The sequence below is a fragment of the Perognathus longimembris genome, chromosome 7 (assembly GCF_023159225.1).
Source record: "Perognathus longimembris pacificus isolate PPM17 chromosome 7, ASM2315922v1, whole genome shotgun sequence".
Lineage (NCBI taxonomy): Eukaryota > Metazoa > Chordata > Mammalia > Rodentia > Heteromyidae > Perognathus > Perognathus longimembris.
Window position 1 is genome coordinate 31,237,615 of NC_063167.1, and position 15,614 is coordinate 31,253,228.

Here is a 15,614-nt window from a genome sequence, read left to right on the forward strand (position 1 = left end):
CCCCTCCCCCCCCTCCCCCCCCCCCCCCCCCCGCTCCCAGCTGTCTCTGGCTCATCCTGGGGGGAAATCTCTCAGTCTCACCTGCCCAAGTTCCTCCTTGTCCTGGGCCAGGGAATACACATTTGGAGTTTGCAAAAATTGAAGAGCTTCCTACCAGCCAGAGCTTGACCTCCAAGCTGGGTCCTGCCTTTGTCTTCCTGTTAATGGAAGTTCTCTGAGGGCAGAAGTCGCCAAGAGCTCCTGCATATTATGAAGGAGTTATCTGCAAGATCCTTAAATTCCCCTCAGCAAAGCTCTGAGCATTAATCTCTCATTTTCTGACATTTTTTTTACAAACTTGTTTATTGTAGTTGTGGTGTGTGTGTGTGTGTGTGTGTGTGTGTGTGTGTGTGTGTGTGTGTGTTACTCTCTCCTATGATGGAATTTAAGCTCTGAAAAATCAGAGATCCTTGTTCAATGCCATATTCTTCAGCCCCTGACCCCATGCCTGGCCAATAGCAAGTGCTCAATAAATGCCTGCAAAGTGAATGAAGGCAGTATGCACACTCAGTTGGAGTCCATCCTACTGAAGTCCCTGAGGATCACAGTCCATGTCTGGTTGTCTCTCCAGACCCAGAGTCCTGCATCAAATCACCTTCTAAGCCTACAGAGAAGTCCTCTCAGGTTATACAAAGCCCGCCACAGGTGGCCCCCAAAGCCTTTGCCCTCTGTGCCTGAGCCCCCAGTGGTCAAGGCCTAAGAGCTGCATCTTGTTGTGTCATCAGAGAATCTGGAGCCACCTATGGAGACAGCTTAAGCTGTCTTGAATCTTTGTTGGAAGCAACTACCTCAGCCACAAAAGCTGATCCTACCCAAAGAGAAGGAAGCTATTGGAGCTGTGAGCTGAAAACATGGACAAAGGATACTAAGGGGAAAAAAGGGCCCCTCTGGGAGGCCAGGCAGGAGGAGAAAAAATGCAAACCCTGAGGGAGAGCCTTCTTCCTTTGCATCAGGCCTGCTTGCCAGGGTAGGGACTTCCCACTTCCTAAAGAAGACAGCCAGGTCCTAGAAGTATCCCTATTTCAAAGGAGACAGGTTCTTAGGCCCAGGGGAACAAAGAACAAGCACGATGCCTGGACCCTTTGTAAAACTTTTATTTAGAAATCTCCCCCATATAACCTTATGTATGTACACACATCATCATCAGTATCATCATCATCAGATGGGCCTTTTTGCTAGAGTCACAGCCCACAGTGTTGGCCTCTGAGCTGTACAAAGGTCAAGGTACCCGGAGCAGTTACTCCTCTTCTGCAGAAAAATGCAGAGACCAACACAATTCATCACATACAGTACGACATTGACGGAAAGTGCTGGGCCCGCCACGGGAACAGTGCGCTATGTACACAGGCAGGGGAGCCATCGGCAGAAGGTCATGTACCACTGAAATCACAAGTATGGCTAGACCTGCCCAAAAGGTTGAAATAGCTGTCGGCTGATTATGAATGCTGTGCCCTTTCATTGTACTTTCGGAGAAAGGATAAAAGCTGTACCATGTTGTTATTTGCCACTGCATGTAAAACAACACAACTTCCTAAAGGATGTGATTCTCTGTTCTCATTACATTTTTGTTTCCCTCAAAACATTTTATGCACAGGTATTCTGAATATATTATTCCTGGGATGCTGCAGTTTATTCATGGGTAGGAGAAGGCAAAGGAAGGAGAGGATGTTACAATTTTTCTTTAGTTCTTACAAAGACATAAATAAAACCTCCCACTAGCCAGGCCCATATGGGACAGCTATGTTCCATTTTCCATAGTCTGTCCATGTTCTTTCCATTCTCACTGTCTCTTGCTTTAGGCTGAGACAGAAATGAAAACAATCTGGATGAATTAAGAGGGCTGGGAATGTGGCTCAGTTGTAGAGTGCTTGCCTAGCATGCATGAAGCCCTGGGTTCCATTCCTCAGCACCATATAAACATAAAAATCTGGAAGTGGCACTGTGGTTCAAGTGGTAGAGTGTTAGCCTTGAGCAAAAAGAAGCCAGGGACAGTGCTCAGGTCCTGAGTTCAAGCCCCAGGACTGGCAAAAACAAACAAACAAAACCAAAAAAAACCAAAAACTCAGCCTGGAGGATCTAGAAAACTCAGGCAAAAGCAATTTGTCATCTCAACTACCCAATGCCAACTGTCCACGGTTTGGACTTAACCTCCCAGCAGGTTTGGTATGGAGAGGGCAACAGAGCCTTTTTTTCTGATGCTACATCAAAAAGAATCTAGAATCTCATGAACGTAGAATACCATGCATGCTAGTCAAGTGCTCTACCACTGAGCTATATATACCCCAGCCCACAACAAAGTTCTTTATGGTCTCAAAACACTTCCACTTTCATTACCATATTTATTCAAGAGAGGACCAAGCCAGGTACTTATGAGAAAACTGACAGATGCCTTATCCTAGTCACATTGTTAGTCTGCAGAGGTAACTAAAAAGCTTGACTTAATAGAATGTATAGTCCATCTCATAAAACCCAACTACCCATCCTATCACATTAAACTGGAGTTCATTCATTCCCAAGCCAAGATAATCCACTAGAAGTAAGCACAGCCTTAAAGCCTAGAACAGTGGTTCCATCTTCATCAAGGTGAGATACTGCCAAGCATCTCCCAAGCACTGGGGGGGGAAAAACTCACCTTCATGTTCATTACAATAGTTTAGCGATTCTGAATTGAGATGCAGAATCAGAATGCTTCAATTAGTCAGCCATATTGTCCCCAGGCCCAAGAACTGGACCTCACAACCTAAAAAGGGGAGGGGGCAGGGATCATTCCTTGCTTGCTTAGGGTTGTTTTCAAGGCCCCAACATGGTAGAAGCAAGCTACTGGGTTAAGGCTCAGAAGAGGAAAGGTTTCCCACAGCCTCAGTGATGGTCCTTGCATGACAGGAATTGGCCATTGGATATTTTCACTAGGAAGAGTTTAGTGGAAGGGTTAGGTGACTGCAGAGTACAATGAAAGATCCACGTGACTTTAGTGTGGTTTATTCCATGGGCTTGGAATAGAGTAGGCCTAGACTTCAGAAAACCATGACCCAGCATCTCGATCAACACAGGAGATAAACAAGGGGGCAGTGGTCCATACTACAAAAGGATGCTCCACTTTACAAAAGGGCTTATAGTAGTTACTTCTTTTTTAAATGAATGATTAAAAAAAAACAACTTTCTATACAACTTTTGGCAAGGGCATTCCTATTGCATTAAATCAACTTCCCAGCTGCACCTTCAATGAGTGAAAACTGCACAATTAAGGGATCTTTAAGGTCCTGCTAATGAATATGTATATGTCTGGGTCTTAGTCAGGGCCTGGTCTCTCACTGGATTCTTCAGGACATACAGTAGGGCTGCATATCCTGGGTCACATCAAGGCCTAACTAAAGTCAAGCAAAACTTCCAAATACAAAGAATTGGACAGAGTTAGTGCTCAATTCAGAAGGAAGAACAGACCAGCAACCAATAGACATCTTGCAGGAGGAACCTCCCTCTGGGCCTCGAGAACACATATGGGCTGCAAGTCTCCCAGCACGAACCTGTGCCATCAGCACACTGCCATCTGCTCACCAACATCAACAGTGATGTGCAAGAGCTGAACTTGTTCCATTTCCCTTTCCCTTCCCTTGCCTTGGCACAAAGCCCAATAGGGCATATTCATCTCCATAGCCACAGGATAGGAAGGCAAGTGTCAGTGGGAAGAAAGCAGGTTTCTGATCCCCCAGGATAAGAAGTCAGAGCTTCTGAATTTCCTGACTCTCTGGTCCAGCTAGTCCAGAGTAGGCTGTCAGCCAGGCCCTGAAGAAGGCACCTCGAGGCTTGTGAATCTGCAGCCGCTGGCAAGCTGGATAGATCAACACGAGACTGGGGAAAGACCGGGCTCAAAAAAATGGACAGCTCTTGGGTACCTATACATTGGGACAGAAGTAGCCACAGAAGCCACTCCAGTCAGCTCAGGAGGGATGAAAGGCAAGGCAGAAGTTTCTGGACACCTTAGGTGACAGCTGACAACTCCAGCTTTCAGCAAAGACAGGGCTCCAAAACTCCAGGCCAAAAGCAGTGACACTTAGGCCCCTTATTTGGGAAGTCTTAGGGACTTTGGGGAAGGGAGAAGACCGTGCCATCTTCAGAAAAAGTACCTACCACTCCACTCCATTTTCCTGTTCTCCCTCTGAGGCAGGAAATAGAAAAAAGCCAGCCTAGGGTCAGTTAGGGCTTGCTCAAGTTCAGACTGGAGGGAAGTTCGTCAAGTCCACTGCCCTGCTTCTTAGCCCATGGTGCCCAATGGTCCACCATCCCTACGGCCTAAAGGCCCCTGTTGGCTGGTCCTGAGCAGTCCCAGTCCCATCACCGTGGGCCGGCCCCATCAGCGGCAGGCAGCAGCGAGGGGTGGAGGCTGCGGGCGGTGTGTTTGGGAGCTGGCTCCTCTGTGTAGCTGTCCGGACTAGCTGCCCCATCCAGGGAACTGCCACAGCTGGAGTTGGGGGAAAGCACGTCCTGCAGAAGGTCATCTGTAGGTGCGCCACCCCCAGCCCCTCCACCAGCAGCCCCCACCACAGGGTCCTTGCCAGGCTTGGCCCGCTGGATGCCCTCCTCCTCCTGGTCATTGAGCAGCTTGGCCAGGAAGTTGATGTACTTCATGGCCAGGCGGAGGATCTCATTCTTGCTGAGCTTCTTGTCTGGGGGGTGTGTAGGAATCAGTTTTCGGAGCTCTGCAAACGCGCCGTTCACGTTCTGCTGCCGCCATCGCTCCCGGCTGTTGGTGAAGATCCGACGGGTGACTTTGGTGTGAGGACCTGGAATCCAGAGAACAGAGGTTAGGAGAACAGGTGGAGGTCCCCCAAAGATCCCATCTACTGGGAAGCACCCACTTCTTCTCCCAAGCCAATCCGTGTACCTCATCTCTGAGATCTTCCTAACAACTCCTCAGACAGTTCTCCTCATCTTTTCTATGACTCTCCATTCTGACTGCATCTGTGCTTGTCTGGGTTGTGTGTCATTTGAGGACACAGTGATGGTAGGGGGAGTTCAAGACCTACTCCAAAGCTTGATCCATACCTACGTCACTGTGATGAGGCTGGTTAGGACTCAACTGTGTGGTCTTGGGTGGGCTGCTTAACCTTTCAGAGCTTCACTATGCTCCTTTGTGAAATACAATCAATGTGAACCTCACAGGTTGTGGGGGAGGATTAAGTAAAAATTGAGTACACACATAACCTACCTACTGTGTCCACAGCACATAGTAGGTATCCAACAGATGGCAGCTACTATTGCTATCACTTATCCCCACTACTTCCACCCTTTGAAATGACTGCCTGAGGACTATTAGCAATATGCTGGTGCTAGGAGTATGGCCATGAATATGATACAATGCTTCAAATTTAGGTGGAAAGGGGACTTACTCTCCCTTCATAACTTCCCAACAGGTGGGGGCAGGGGTGTCAGAACCTACCCTAAGCCAGGCTCTAAGTAAATACCTCATTTTCCTCTCCGAGGAGCAACACGAGGAAGCTGGCATTCTCCCAGAGCCCCTCCAGGTGCACCCCCTTACTCTGCCAGCTCAAGCCTCAGTGCCTTTCATAGGAACCCCAGATTGCCAGAAGTCCTGACAGCCCCAGGAATTTGCCAAAGTCCTGAAGCTCTGAAAAGCCTGCTGCTCAGAGCCCGGGCCCAAGCTACACTGGATCCTCAGGAGGAAGAGGATGAGAGTCCTCTAAGTCTCCCATTTCTCCATCCCCTCCCCTAAAGTTTGGGGCCATCATAGTAGTGCTGAGCTTCCTCTGGGGAAATCAAAGACCCAGGGTAGACTCTGGCAGCCAGAAGAACTCCAGGTCTCAATCCCAAGCACGTGTAATAGGGGAGGGCATAGAACCCCTTAAAGAAGAGACCTGGGTGTAAACCTTTGAAGGCACAGTTCCAGACAGGGAACAGATTCCAGGCTTTAAGTTAACTTGAGAGGCAATGCAAGGACTCCCTGGGGGTCACAGGTTGAGGTTGGGGACTTGGAACGTCTCTGCCCTCCCTCATATATATCTTTGCCAGCATGTAGAACTGGAGACTAGGCAGGGCACTAGAAGTGACTACAGCCTTGGCCTAAATTCCACTGCATCCCCCGCCATGTCGGCTTTGGCAGTTTGGGATGCCAAGGTGGCCTGTTACCTGTGGGAAACACATGCATAATGCCAGCTTCCCCCCCTATTCCCCCAGAGGGTTCTAACCAGTGTGAGGGAACAGTACAAAGTGAGCAGTGTAGACTCACCATCGGTAATCTCCATCTCGTAGGGGGAGGGTCTCCTCTTCACTCGGTTGTTTGTAGTAAACATAGGGAAGGCATCAGGCTCCCCAAAAAACCCACTGTGGAGGGATTACAACATCACATTAAGGTGGGAAGCATGACTCTGTAGTCTCCTTTCCGTGTGTCTAAAGCCCCCTATCCCTGGAAAACAACCCTGCTCCTTCTGCACTTGACTTGGGGATACAAGAATGAACAAAAATTCACGCAGACATACATACAAGCAAAAGACGGAGCCACACATCCCTGCATAACACACACACACACACACACACACACACACACACACACACACACACACACACAGCATCCTCCTCCAAAAAAGAGCATGCAATCTACTCAGACACTCAACTCCCTGCAAAGGTACATCTAGTCTTCATACCTAATGGTATACAATTCTAGCACCACATAGGGGCACACTGTGCCTTCCTGCCAATCTCAAAATACAGTTCCTGGGGAGATTAGACACTGGGTCCCCTTCCTCATAAGTTCTCTGGGCTATCATACCACCCTACAGCTCTTTCTCTCTGCTTGCCCTACCTGCTGCTCCTACCTTCTCTGCTTCACCCCATCCCAGTCCTGTTTCCCCTCACAAATCACAGTGGCTGGGCAAGGGTAGAAGTCCTTATGCCAACAGTACAGTGCAGAGCCTGTACTGTGGTCCCAGGAACCACAGCTAGGGACTAGGAGCAGAGGGGCGGTAGTGGGGGAGCTATCTGTCCTGGGACAAGGAGGGCCAGCAGAAATTCAGATGCAGGTGCTAGTGGCTCCAGCCTGATATTTTAGCTATTCAGGAAGCTGAGATCTGGTGATCATGGTCCAAAGTCAGCCAGGCCCAGCAGGAAAGTCCTTGAGAGGCTTATCTCCAATGAACCAGCAAAAAGCTGAGAGTGTAGGTGTGGCCTTGAGGGGAAAAGCAAAGGGATAGCCCCCAGGCTCTTAGTTCAAGCCCCAGCACAAAAAAAAAAAAAAAAAAAAAAGGCGCGGGGGGGGGGGGGGGGTTGGATGGGGGGAGATGTTGTCTGCAGCCACCCACTTCCATATAGATCCTTCTTTCCTGCCTGGTCCACGCGGGGAGTCCCTCCTATCTCCTCACTAACCACTTGGCTTGGCACACCGGGCGCCACTCACACCCAGCCTCACACCTGCACCCCCACATCCCAGCGCGCGCCACACGCTGGCTTCCTCTCCCACAGGGGCGCGGGCTCCAGCTTCCAGGCTCAGGAGCTTCTTCTCTTCCTGCGCCCCACTGGGCTCAGGCAGTGGCCTGCCTTCGTCTGCCCGCCCTTCCCCACCCCCACCCCCCAGGAGCAGTAGGGGTGCAGGGCCCGCCCGACGCTCACCTGCCTAGCGAAGCCAGCGGCTGGCCCAGGCTGTAGAGCAGCGCGCGGCCCGGGCCGGCGGGGGCCGCCAGCGCCGGCGGGCTCAGCTGCACCATTCGGCCGTCCCCAGGCAGCTCCGCGGGGACCGAGGCTGGCGCGGGGGCCGGGGCGGGTCCGGGAGGTCGGCACAGCTCGGTGGTGGGCACCCGGTGGCGCGCTTCGCTGGCCGCCGTGGGCGCCGCGTCGCGGCCCTTTAAGTCCCTGGTGGCGCCGCCCCCGCCGGCGGGGCCGCCCCCCGGGCCGCCGCGCGCGCCCAGCTCGATGACCGGGGGCTCGGCGGGGGCTGCGCGGCCCGTCTCCTTGGCGACGCCGTTCAGCAGGACCAGGTGCGGGGGGGCCATGCGGGTCTCGGCCGCGTCCGGTCCCTCGATCGGAGTATCACTGGGTGCCGCCTCGCTGGGCGGCCGCTCGGTCATCCTGCGTACAGACAGACAGACAGACGGGCGGATGCCCGCTCTCACAACCGCCCGGGCCCACCTGCCGCGACGTGGAAAGCAGCTGACGAACTTAGGGCCACATGGACGGCGCACCCCCCAAATCCCCCCACCCCCGCACCCCGCGTCCTCAGCTTGAAAGGGGGGGGCTCTCAAGATTGGAATACAGGAGTGGAGGGGTACCCTGGAGGCACAGATAGAGAGGACCAAAGGCACAGAGATGTTAAGACCTGGGAAGAAAAGGAATACCGCCAGAGAAAGAAAAATCGAAGGGAATAAAGGAGGAAGGAAACGTACAAAGGAGAGAGAAAAAGATCACCCGGTCTCCCCTCTCTAGCCGCAAGGGAAGGGGAGGGAACAAATCCCCCATCGACCTCGTGCTTCCCGCCCCAGCTTTTGGTTTTGGCGGGGAATCTATCAGGCAAGGGTGGGGTGCTTTTAGAACCACCCTACACCTCTCAACAACGGCACACACCACACGCATACTCTACAGGGCACCCAGAAACTTAGTGGAGGTGAAAGGAGGAAATGAAGGCCCCTTTCTGCCAGAGCTGGCAAATAATAACCTAGAGAATCAAATTCTCCTCACCCACAGAGTCCCCTAGCTGGGGGAGGTGTCTACACTGAGTAAACCCTGTCATTCTGTGCACACCTACCCTACCCAGAGAAGAGATACGGCCCAGAAAAGAAGATCCTGGCCCTACAGTCCAATATGCTCTGCCCCATTTTGCTCTGCAGATCTCCCATCTGGAAAAGAGGCCTGGCTGAGGTGGTGCCCCCCATCCAAATAGTGCTCCCCAGACCACTAGGGTTCTTGGCTCCCTCTCCAAAAGAAGGAAGCATCAAACAGGCCTTAGATTGATCCAGCGCCTCTCTTCCCCCCATCCTGGTGTGTCCTCTAAGAGCTTACTTCATGCTAATCTCATTCTCTCTCCACCCCCCCCCCCCCACACACCGTGAAACCTAGAAACTTCTAGTGCTGAACATTCATGCTCTCAGATGAGCACAGCCACTGGGCTTGTCACAACAATGCTAGCTTTCTTCCATCACTCCCATTTCATCCAAATGGAGCTAGGCACTGGCAAGAACCAAAGCAGAAAAGCCCAGGATCCAGAGTTTGGAGGTACTGGCTGTTATTTTTAAAAGGAGGAAGAGGAGAAGAAAAAGGAAATCAATTCACCAGGCATAGTAAGACACACACACACACACACACACCTATGATTGCAACACTCCAAAGGTGGAGGCAAAAGGATTGTGATTTGAGACCAGTTTGGACTATGCAACAAGATCCTGTCCCAATAGACAGACAGAAATTTTGATTGTATAAATATGTGTATGTAACCAACTTGAGAGGCTTTGTAAAATAAAATAGGATTTCTGCTCTCATATTTATACAGTAGTTATTTAAAGGCATGAGATAAGTAAATGAAAGTCCAATTTAACTCAATGCAAAGTCCATCTAACCACTGGTGGCAGATCTTGAGCTCCCATCCTGCCCCTGTCTGGGGCAGAGTTGTCCTGACGAACCATTTCTCCCACCCTAGAAGGGAAACTAGACACCCTTCAGCCTCCTCCAGAGCCTGGCTCCTTGCCACTAGACACCCACAAGGCAGAGAACTGAGATTAAGGCCACAATGCTATTCTATATCTCCAGCCCCCAACCCACTTGAAAAGACAAAAATCCCTCTAGATATTTGTACATCAGCTGCAAAGCTAATGGGTCTGCATTGCTTCATTGAAACTGAGTCTACTAACAAAAGAGGTGTGTTTTTTTTTAATGTCTATATACATAGAATGCCACAAACAAGATTGCGGCCTATGCCAGCCATCCTAGCCTCCCTCCTCCCACTCAAAATGCATCTGAAATATCCCATCCCCTGCTGATATGTACAAATTTGAGGTTACCTCATTGCCACCACCATCAGTGTTGCACTCAATGATCAGTGCTTCAGTCTCGGCTTTGAATCAAGTTTCACACGTTCACTGCAATCACTAACTGAGCTCCAGCTCCCTTCTGACACATTTATACCCCTGATTAATTCTGCCGCAGCAGCAAAAGCAGGTTCCCAAGGGACAAGGAGAACACATACTCCAAATGAGTTGACCCTGGCCCCAATGCCCTCTCCCAATGCCTATAAATATCCCTATTTCCAAGGCTTCTAGCAACCACTCCCTACTCAGGAAAACCCTGCCTACTCTTCAGAGACCAGAATGGCCCCAGCCGTGGGTCTGTGCCAGGAAAGAAGCCACCAAAGAGGTCACAAAGCACCTATGGTTATCTGCCCCTAAACTGCATTACTTGGTCTTCCATTAAGATTGCTGAAAGGAAAGCCTGGGTTAACTTGGTTATTTGCTTTTATTTGGAGGAAAGTAAAGAAACAGCAGGAAGGTTTAGGACTGGGTGTCACTTGAAGAGGGCATTCCGTCATTACAACTATACCCTCTTTGTGCAGCAGAGACCCAGCTTGAAGCTCACAATTCTGGATCCACACTATCGTGGAAATCTTTGCAAATTAAATAGCTTCAGCGTGTTGCGGGCTAGAGCCACAGCCTTAGACGGGGTCTCAAGTCCTTCCTTCCGCAGAGCACCCTGGGAGAGCCCCCCAAACCATCAGCACTAAAACCATAAGTCCACTGCATAGCATCCTCCTCGCTCGGCCACCCTAGGCCTCCAGGCCTGCATCTTGGCCCACACAAGCCTGGTTGGCTCCAGCCTTCCCGCCGGAGCTGGGAGGTGCAGAGCCGGCACCACCCGGATATAGCAGCAACAAAGTTACCGGCTTTGTGAAACGTCCGCCGGACCGGACGATGGGAGCGGCCTGGAGGATTTAGTCCAACCAGCTGGTTTTACCCGAGGCCGGAAAAAGGAAAGGGCCCTGCTGCCCCGAGGCCCCGAGGTAGTTCGTAAGCAGTCAGATTCCCAGCCTGGATTGGTCCTCTCCTTGGAGGCTGGCATTCCAGGCTGGGCTCCCCTCAGTCCTGAGCTTCCCCCACCCCAGGCGGGAACCCCAAGGCCTTCCTGCAGCCTGTTTCCACCGACGTGGCCACTCATCCCCCCCCCCACTCCCACGCAGAGCCTCACCTGGGGCATATTTAGACAGACCGGACCCTCTGAATAGAACCTCCACTTCTCCGCCGAGAGGGGTCCAGCTTGGGACGGGAGAGGCAGCTTTCCCCCCAACTCGCGGGAAGGCCAGGAGTGAGTTAGGCTGCGATGAGGTCCTGGGCGGTCTGCCGCGCCCAATGCGAGTTTCCAGGAAAGATGGGGGTGGAGAGAAACAGGGAGGGCGAGAGAGAAATGGGGGGGGTCAATAGCTGGGAATTACCTCATGTGCCCTTGCTTAGCCAGCCCAGGGAATCGGGAACCGCTTTCCGCCCCCAACCTGCAGGTGTTTGGAACCCCCTCCTCCCCGCCCCCGTAAAAAAAAAAAAAAAACCTACACCTGACCAATCAGAAATAACTAGTCCAACAACAACAACCCCCGCCGCCGCCCCCCCCCCCGGGCCTGCGGCCCAGAACATTTTCGACCCCTGCAACCGGGGTCGGTCTGGTTCACCATGGCCGAGTTTGGTCCAGGCAGGGGGCTCGGTTGTGGGCTGCCGGCCTCGGTGGGAAGCCCTAGTCCTCAGCGTTACAGGGCTGGGGGTGGGAATCTGGAAAGGCGAGACCGGACTAGCGGGACCGAACCTCCGAGTTCCCCTGCCATTCTCTCGAGAACCCCTATCCTCTCCTAATTCAAGATGGGGGAGCCCCCCATGCTCTGCCCCGAATCTAAACCCAGAACCCATTCCAAGGGCCGCACTTCCATTCCTGCAGGAAGAGAATCCAAAGAAGAGGTGGTGGGATCTATTCAGGGCCCTTCTTTGCTCCTGACTGACAGAAACAAAGAGAGAAAAGAAAGGAGAGAAGGAAGAAAGGAAAAGCTATAAGATAAAAAGGAATAAAAATTTTAAAAAGGCAGAAATTCCCGCCGCCACCCTTACAAAACGATTTTCGATTTTTCCGGGTTTTGACTGGCAGAATAAGGAGCAATTTTAATAAAAACGCTGCAGCAATAAGGCAAAAGAGAAGGTAGGTTGAAACAAACCGGAGTCGCTGGATTTGCTTTCCTTTTATCTTCCCCCCCCACCCCCACACACACCCACACACTGGTTTTGTTAAATTTGTTTCGCCCAAATTGTCTAGTATATGATGTTTGCAGATCGAAGTATTGGCATGATTGCAAAGCTTCTTTCTTTTTGTCATGGCTTTGGGAGGAAATGCAAAATTAAAATTATATCCCCACGATCCCCCACCCCTCCTTTCAACCCAATGTGGAGATTTTCTTTCTCTTCTAATCCAAATTGAGGAAAGGGGGGAGTCCATCCATTCTCGTTTTCGTTGGGGATTAAAGTTTGCTTTATGATTGAATTTCTCTCGTAGCCTCTCTCCATTTTTTCTCTCCCCACCCCAAAGCCAGCCACTTGGAAACCCCAGCCGAGGGGTGTGGGGAGACGGGGCTGCTTTGTTCTCCCTCTGAAGAAGCTAGAGCGACTAGCTGCTGTGCTTCTGGACGATTATTAACCTAAAATGGATGTTGATGAGGGTTGTGATGAGGGCATTATTAGCAACCACGACCACTGGTCTCAAGCAATCCTTCCTCCTGGAGTTAATGCATTCTCATCGGGTCGTCGGCCTGGCCACGCATGCGACCGGCGTGGCATCCACGTCGGGAGGTCTCTCACTCGAGGAGGGATGGGAAGATTCCCTGAAGATAACCCCGAAAGCCCCCCCACCCTCCCACACGCCCACTGTACCGAGTCTGGCAAACGCGCCCATTGTCCTTACCGGGCCTCACCCCCGGGCGATGGCGGCCGCACCCACGAAACCGACCAGAAGTGGGCGAAGCGGTGGTGGGGCGCGAACCCCAGCCCGCCGCGACCGGCTTCGCAGGGCGCCGGGCCTCGGCGAGCGCTGCTCAGCTTCAGGCTGGGAAGAGCCGCCCGCTCACCACCGAACCCCACCGACACCGCGGCTCCGACTGGCCTTGCGGACCGGGCAGCCGCCGACCGGGCTGTGTTCAGCCATCCAAGTCAACACTGGCTCCCGAATACATCATAATTTGGAATAAAGTGTGAAACCCCGCTCCCCGCCCCCCACGCCGACGCCCCCACCAGCGTCCCTCGGTCCCTCGCCCTCCCTCCCCCCCTCTCCCGCCCCCCAGCGATTTGCAAATGCACCTCTAAAGGACACAAGCACACAACTCACGCTGGACGAGACCACACATGATCCAGCCCCGGAGGACGGAGACGCCAAGCAGCACGACCCGACCCTACCCCACGGGCAGCCGACGCGGCCAGATCCCCGGACTGCCCCACACCACACAACGAAACCCACCACACGCAGCCGCTGGCCGACACACGACATGGCACCGTCAGGATCACGCACACCCGACACAACAACCAAGCCGCCCCAACACGTCTCCAAGCCCGCGCAACCCAACCACCCAAGGCCCCTGTCAAGGAAGGTGTAATTCCATACAACGAATAAAAGGCAGAAGGACTTCGGACAGGCTCGAACCTACACACCCACACAGTACAGGCACGATCACACTCGGACACACAACCAATCGCCTCCCCCCCCCACAAGACCACCCTTTAGGAAGCCGTCCACACTGCCCACGGCACACGCAACTCTCACAATCCCACCGCGTGCACACCACCACAGAGAAGAAATGGAAACCAACCACTGCCTCGCGCATTTCTGTATATTGCGTAAGGAAAAAGGGGAAGGAAGGAAGAGAGTGTCCGAGGCGGGAGGGGCGGCGGCGGCGGCGAGGGCGGGAGGGAGGGGGGCCGTCAGTGGAAAATGCCCCCCCCATCCTCGTGGAAGGAACCCCCAAGACAAGGAGCGAAGGCTGCTTTCTGCCAGGTGTTGGGCAAGAAGGAAGAAATGGACCGGCAATTCCGTGGGAGGCGGCAGGTCGCTTCTCCCCACCCCACCCACTGAAAAAATGGCCCGAATGCTCACGTTTCTCCCGTACGGGGGTGCGCGCGTGGCCATTTTGAGGCCTGCTCCTGGTTGCGGAGGCCTGGCCCCTCCCGCCACCCCGACCCCCCCTCCCGTTCCCGCGACCCCCCACCCCCCTCGCGCGCCCTGCGCGGGCCCCGGCGCGCTCTAATCCCGCTCACGTTCCAGGCCTCCTTAGCATGGGCCGGGGCGCGCTGGGGCCGTGTGCGCCGCCGAGATAAGGCGCTGCCGCGGGTCCGCCCGCCCCCGATAAGCGCCTCGGCCATTATGGCCCAAATGATTCATTTTAATTTGGCAATTTCACCGGAGGGAGCGGGGACTGGTTGCACGGCGCTGGAATCGGCTCCGGGAATGCGCTGCGGAGAGAACTCGGCGCGCTGTCTAGGACCCTGCGGGCCGGTGCAGCCCCGTTTCTCACCTCCGGGCCTCTCGGGAACCCTGGCTCCCCACAACTGCACCCCCTCCCTCCCTGGACCTTCCACACCATCTCTGTCTCTTACACCACCCCCGCACCCTGTCCGTGCCTCAGAAGATCACTGTGACACCGGAACCATCAGCCCCAACCTTTCCTTATTCTGTCCCTCCCAGGTCCTAGACTTCGTGTTCGATGGCTAATTTCCTTTTTGGCCGAAAGCCTGCCCCTCCCGACCCTGCACCCCTATTGCGCCTGGTTCTCAGACTCATCTAAAATGGAGAGGGCACTTCAGGGGTAGATGTTAATAGAGTGATTAAAATATCCATTCTTCTTGGTGTCAGGAAAACCTCAAAGTCATGAATATCGCTTGGTTCCCCCCTAGTGTGTTTAACATTGGTTTTGCTACTGAATTATGCTAACATAATTTTGTTGCTGGGATACTGTTTTAAGCCTTCTACGTGTGTGTTGTGGCTTGATCCTCAAGTCCTGGGGCACTGTCTCAGCTTTTCTGCTCAAGGCTGGTGATCTACCACTTGAGCCACACCTCCACTTCAGGCTTTTGGGTGATTAATTGGAGATAAGAGTCTCAGACTTTTCTGCATCCGCTGATTTCGAACAGAGAGCCTCAGATCTCAGCCTCCTGAGTAGCTAGGATTACAGGCTTAAGCCACTGGTGCCTGGCTCTACAAATACTTTTTAGTCTTCATAAACAAGTGGTAGTATAATACAGTGGGTAGAACACTCACCCAGTATTCTCAAGCCATTAGTTCCTATCCCAGCACTGGAAGGGTGAGTTAAGAGAGAGAAATGCCTCTTGATATCTGTGCCTTTTTAAGTCTCATTATGCTTGATTTGTAGATGAGACACTGAAGTGCTAAGGGTAAAAGTAACGACCCAAAGTGACATTTCTTGTGAGTGATGGAGCCCAGTTGGAAGGAAATCTAGCTAGCACACAGAGCTCAGCTGAAGAAGGGTTGGGAAGGCTGGAATTAGGCTCAATTCATTCCAGGGACCAAGGTCTGTACTAAGGGGTAGGACCTCAAGTTCATTGCTACTG

At 52.8% G+C, this 15,614-nt stretch overlaps 1 protein-coding gene across 6 annotated transcripts; it reads right to left on the reverse strand.

Moving 5' to 3' along the window:
- Nucleotides 1–1,986: 1,986 nt before the first annotated feature.
- Nucleotides 1,987–14,209, reverse strand: Tal1 (TAL bHLH transcription factor 1, erythroid differentiation factor). 6 transcript variants are annotated; one of them, XM_048351259.1, is made up of 5 exons: nucleotides 14,119–14,209; nucleotides 11,215–11,363; nucleotides 7,660–8,115; nucleotides 6,284–6,378; nucleotides 1,987–4,820 (listed from the first exon to the last, which is right to left on the reverse strand). In XM_048351259.1, the coding sequence occupies exons 3-5, from the start codon at nucleotides 8,112–8,114 to the stop codon at nucleotides 4,372–4,374; spliced, it is 999 nt and encodes a 332-aa protein (XP_048207216.1). In that variant the 5' UTR covers nucleotide 8,115; nucleotides 11,215–11,363; nucleotides 14,119–14,209; the 3' UTR covers nucleotides 1,987–4,371. The 6 variants fall into 6 exon arrangements, with proteins under 6 accessions (XP_048207216.1, XP_048207218.1, XP_048207217.1 ...); XM_048351261.1 differs by having other exon boundaries at nucleotides 14,143–14,193; XM_048351260.1 differs by lacking the exon at nucleotides 14,119–14,209 and adding an exon at nucleotides 12,961–13,239.
- Nucleotides 14,210–15,614: the final 1,405 nt, after the last annotated feature.

Excerpts from the sequence above, each read along its gene's own strand:
- Tal1 (XM_048351258.1), bottom strand. Across the intron at positions 6,379-7,659 it reads CCGCTGGCTTCGCTAGGCAG|TGGGTTTTTTGGGGAGCCTG; the intron begins GTGAGCGTCGGG and ends ATCCCTCCACAG. Across the intron at positions 4,821-6,283 it reads CGAGATGGAGATTACCGATG|GTCCTCACACCAAAGTCACC; the intron begins GTGAGTCTACAC and ends TCTGGATTCCAG.